Source organism: Pollachius pollachius (genome assembly GCF_949987615.1).
Source record: "Pollachius pollachius genome assembly, chromosome: 13".
NCBI lineage: Eukaryota > Metazoa > Chordata > Actinopteri > Gadiformes > Gadidae > Pollachius > Pollachius pollachius.
The window spans coordinates 1724103-1729406 of NC_136946.1; the positions used below are offsets into that span (position 1 = coordinate 1724103).

General features: G+C 47.2%; 1 protein-coding gene across 1 annotated transcript; it reads left to right on the top strand.

Annotated features, from left to right (window-relative positions):
* Positions 1–350: 350 nt before the first annotated feature.
* Positions 351–4601, top strand: LOC307084808 (BOLA class I histocompatibility antigen, alpha chain BL3-6-like; the record flags this gene model as incomplete). The annotated part of the gene is made up of 5 exons (XM_079749310.1): positions 351–470; positions 2281–2553; positions 2733–3017; positions 3398–3676; positions 4459–4601. Exons 1-5 carry the CDS (start codon positions 416–418, stop codon positions 4599–4601), a joined length of 1035 nt encoding a protein of 344 aa, XP_079605436.1. The 5' UTR covers positions 351–415.
* Between the last annotated feature and the right edge of the window lie 703 nt (positions 4602–5304).

A 5304-nucleotide genomic window follows, 5' to 3' on the forward strand; every position in this document is an offset into this window, starting at 1 on the left:
TTATGAAGCGAAGGTACTATATGGTCAACGTGTTTCCAATCCATCTAGCAGTCGGTCGACCTGAGGCATCCAGAAGTGAAGCCAAAGACATAAGCGACGTGTAAAGACTCCTCCAGCACTCACCCGTCAAGGACAACGCAGCTCTCCTTACTAACGTAGGGAGCAGCAGGTGTGTGTTGGTGTGGGACACCGTGGGACACCTCACCAAAGCTGAGGGGGAGACGATAAAGTGACTCGAAGTCAACGCATTAACATTGATACGTGTAGGTCGTATCAATAAAGGGTGAAAGGGTCGATTTCATTTACAGCTCAAGCCTAATCAACCCAAGTTGGAGCAGAGCGAGTGGACGAGCAGCGGCGATACCACCGCTGAAACCGGACTCCAATACCCAAGAGAATCCTTGAAATCATCAGGATGTGGTCCGTGTCGACGCTGGTTCTGCTCTGCGGAGTTTGGACCGTGAACGCAGGTAAAAAAAGGTTTTATTCCGACTAATCCGCGAAAGCTAAAGTATTTTTTTTTTCTTTATTTGGCTACGGATCTGTCTTTACTTACAGATAGAGATCAAAAAATGGGTTATTTCATACTTTGTGTGTATGTATTAACATTGGTTTCATGGCCTTAGATGGTGTGAAGTAGTGGCCTGTGTTCTGGTAACTCACAGAAAGTGCCTGGCAACACGCACTTTGGGCTCTGATTGGTCAGATGAGATGCAGGAAGTAAGGGACAATGACGCAGTTACAATAACTCATATTATATATATTATATAAATATATAAGGATTCCTATTTTACCACTCGCAGCTCATAAACCTTTATTAAAAACGACTTTCTGAAATTTGTTGGGAAAAAAAGGTCCTAGTGCTTTTTATCTAGAAAAACTGCAGATCAACGTCTGCGTGTATTCGATAACAGGCAACTAGTTATCACAATAGCATTAGAATAGACCAGTAACTAGTTATACCAATACCATCAGAATAGACCAGTAACTAGTTATACCAATACCATCAGAATAGACCAGTAACTAGTTATACCATTACCATTAGAATAGACCAATAACTAGTTATACCAATACCATTACAATGTAACAATAACTAGTTTATACCAATATAGCTCTGTGTGTGTGTGTGTGTGTGTGGTAAACCACCTCATTCTGTGGACTCTGAAGATCAGTGTGTGTTATGTGTGTGCGTGGTGGACGACACCGTTGTCATATTTCCTCAGTGAGGGTGGGGCCGTGGTTAATGATGGTATCACAGTAGGCCTGCATACCATTCATAACACGTTGGCTTTGTGTTGGTAGGACTTTGTAGCCTGGCTATTGCCAGACCAAGCTCAATCGGAGATTGAGCTTGACCAAGCTCAATCTCAGACAAAGCTCAATCGGAGATTGCCAGACCAAGCTCAATCGGAGAAGCTGCTGTCATTTTCTTCAGCTCAAAAGAGGCGTGATCATCCGGCCTAGTTCAACTGAGGCCCCGTCCACACAGAACTGATTTTTTGGTGGGGCGGGGGGGGAGAGAGAAGCCAGCTTGGTGATTGGCTCCCGCAAAAACATATCGGAAGATATGTATTGCTCTTCTCCAGACCCTTCTGCAGGGCGAATTCAAATCACCGGCAGAATGGGCGGGGCTACCCAGTCTAAGGACTCTGGTTTCTCGTCAACAACAAAGTCCATCTCCTGGGCCCTCCCAGCGTGTGGTGTCATCATTAGAGGCTGTGTGAGTAAGAGGCTGTCTCAGTTAGAGGCTGTGTCAGTCATTAGAGGCTGTGTCAGTCATTAGCGGCTGTGTCAGTCATTAGAGGCTGTGTCAGTCATTAGAGGCTGTGTCAGTAAGAGGCTGTGTCAGTCATTAGAGGCTGTGTCAGTCATTAGAGGCTGTGTCAGTAAGAGGATGTGTCAGTCATTAGAGGCTGTGTCAGTCATTAGAGGCTGTGTCAGTAAGAGGCTGTGTCAGTCATTAGAGGCTGTGTCAGTCATTAGAGGCTGTGTCAGTCATTAGAGGCTGTGTCAGTAAGAGGCTGTGTCAGTCATTAGAGGCTGTGTCAGTAAGAGGCTGTGTCAGTAAGAGGCTGTGTCAGTAAGAGGCTGTGAGATATGATTACATTTTATTATCGCGTTGGGGATTTACACAAAATCCGTTAATATCACGATATGCTTGCAAAATGCAAAATATCAAATGAAAGAGAAAGCGTAGCAGAGTACCGGGGACACTGAGGCCCAGGGGGTTCGGGTGACTCGTCTGATCCCTTCAGTGCTGTTGAACCCTGCTCCTCACAGAAATCCACTCGCTGACCTACATCTACACGGCCTTCACCCGGCCCGTCGGCCTGCCCGGCATCCACGAGTTCTCAGCCGTAGGCCTGCTGGACGGCCGGCCCATCGACTACTTTGACAGCGACTCCCAGGTGAAGGTGCCCAAGGAGGACTGGATGAGGGAGCGTCTGGACCAGGAATACTGGGACAAGGGCACCAGCTCCCGGCAGACCAAACAGCAGTGGTTCAAGGTCAACCTCAAAATCCTCACCGACCGCCTGAGGAAGAACGACACAGGTGCTCTGTCTGTCTGTCTGGTTGGTTGGCTGGCTGTCAGTTGTTTACCTGTCTGTCTGCCTGTCTACCTGCCTGTCTGTCTGGCTCTCTGTCTGGTTGGCTGGCTGTCTAACAATCTCTCTCTCTCTCTCTCTCTCTCTCTCTCTCTCTCTCTCTCTCTCTCTCTCTCTCTCTCTCAGATAACCACGTTCTCCAGTGGAGACATGGATGTCAGGTAAACACTGAAGCCGCTGAGAAGAAGGTCAGCGGGATTGACCAGTACAGCTATGACGGAGACGACTTCCTGTCCTTCGACAGCGATCACAAGCAGTGGGTCGCCCCCATGAACGAAGCCATGCCGACCAAGCGCAAGTGGGACGGCATCCAGCAGCTCAACGACTACACCGACGGCTACCTGCACAACGAGTGTGTCCAGTGGCTGGACACCTTCCTCAAATACAGGAAGGACGCCAATATTAAGGCCTGTAAGTGGAACCGTCCCCCTCAGCTGAGTACCAGAGCCCGATCCATAGTGGAATTTAGTGGCCGATGCCGATATTAGGGAGTAAACGACAACAGATATCAGCCGATATTCAAAATATAGATATATTTACATTTCTAAAGATTTATATTGTTCATCATAATACCGTTAAAGGCCAACATCGACCGATAAAATAAGCCAACCGATATATGGGTCGGGCTTTACACGCGGGTTGTCAATATATTGCAGCCTGCAGCAGCCTTTAGGACCATGGACCTTAGGTCTTTGGACCACTACGTCAGTTTAACGCCAATCGGACCATGGGGAACCCAAAACCTGCCAGCCACTGGATCCAAACGGGAATAATTGTGTTTCTTTCCACAGCGCCACCAAATGTTTACATATCCGCCAGGCCATACAAGAACAACCTGATGCTCAGCTGCCTGGCCACAGGCTTCCACCCCAAGGAGATCACTGTGAATATCAGGAGGGATGGCCATTTGGTGGACCGCTTGGATGGTCTGCAGTCCACGGGGGTCCGTCCTAACGGGGACGGGACCAACCAGATCAAGATGTGGGTGATGATTCCTGGGGACGACACGGCCAAGTACACCTGTGAAGTCCACCACCCTGCGAGCCAAATCTCTGTGTTTAAAGAGTGGGGTAAGAGTCTTGTGGGGTAAGAGTCTTGTGGGGTAAGAGTCTTGTGGGGTAAGAGTCTGGTGGGGTAAGAGTCTGGTGGGGTAAGAGTCTTGTGGGGTAAGAGTCTTGTAAGAGTCTTGTGGGGTAAGAGTCTTGTGGGGTAAGAGTCTTGTGGGGTAAGAGTCTTGCGGGGTAAGAGTCTTGCGGGGTAAGAGTCTGGTGGGGTAAGAGTCTTGTGGGGTAAGAGTCTTGCGGGGTAAGAGTCTTGCGGGGTAAGAGTCTTGCGGGGTAAGAGTCTTGCGGGGTAAGAGTCTTGCGGGGTAAGAGCCTTGCGGGGTAAGAGCCTTGCGGGGTAAGAGTCTTGCGGGGTAAGAGTCTTGCGGGGTAAGAGTCTTGCGGGGTAAGAGTCTTGCGGGGTAAGAGCCTTGCGGGGTAAGAGTCTTGCGGGGTAAGAGTCTTGCGGGGTAAGAGTCTTGCGGGGTAAGAGTCTTGTGGGGTAAGAGTCTTGTGGGGTAAGAGTCTTGTGGGGTAAGAGTCTTGCGGGGTAAGAGTCTTGCGGGGTAAGAGTCTTGCGGGGTAAGAGCCTTGCGGGGTAAGAGTCTTGCAGAGTCTGGGGTTTCCTCTGGCAGCTGCTGAGCAGGTGGGGCAGCGTCCAGACCTGTGGGAGCAGTCAGGGTGTATGGAGGACTAGATAAGAAGTATCATTATTCTACTGGCGCTGCCTGATGAGTAGGATACGAGATGTAGCCTGAGTCCTATGGAAGTATCAACGGCTGATGTTGACTCTGTTGGATCGTGTTTAGATCACCACGTGGAAACTGAGGGAACCTCCACTGGACTCATTGTCGGGGCTGCTCTTGGTGTACTGGTGGTGCTGGGAGTCATCACTGGTGTTGTGATTATCTGCAAAAGGAGGACACCAGCGGAACAAGGTAATATAATATAGTTTAACCTTAATACACTGATATAACAAATAGTTTAATGTTAATACACTAATATAATGGATAGTTTAACATTAATACACTAATATATTGGATAGTTCAATGTTAATACACTAATATAATAGATAGTTTAACATTAATACACTGATATTACGGATAGTTTAACATCAATACACTGATATTACGCATAGTTTAGCATTAATACACTGATAGTTTAACATCAACATTGTAACACACTGTACTGTACTTTGTATTGTAGTTGCCACGACCCCGCCCTCCCAGGAGATGGAACGCAATACCCTACTCACAGGTACACCTTCCATCTCAGTTCACTACCCTCTAAGAATACTCAGCTTTATGAAGTACACATCATTTGTTGTGTTGACCAAGACCTCGGTACGGTAGCATTTAAATATCACTACAAATAATATCATTACTACCCTAACTAATACTACAAATACTACCAATGTCCATGACCTGGCTGTTCTGACTGTTCATGACCTGACTATTTTGACTGTTGACTATTCTGACTGTTGACTATTATGAACTACACGAGAACTACACCTCCCAGCATCCTTCACTTCAAGCTAATTTCATATTTCTAGATGCTAATTGGATATTATCTTTCATGTTGAACAAATACTGATGGATTGATGTATATTTGTAATAATTGTAATGTTTGTATTGCTTTGCTGTTCTTGGTAATTG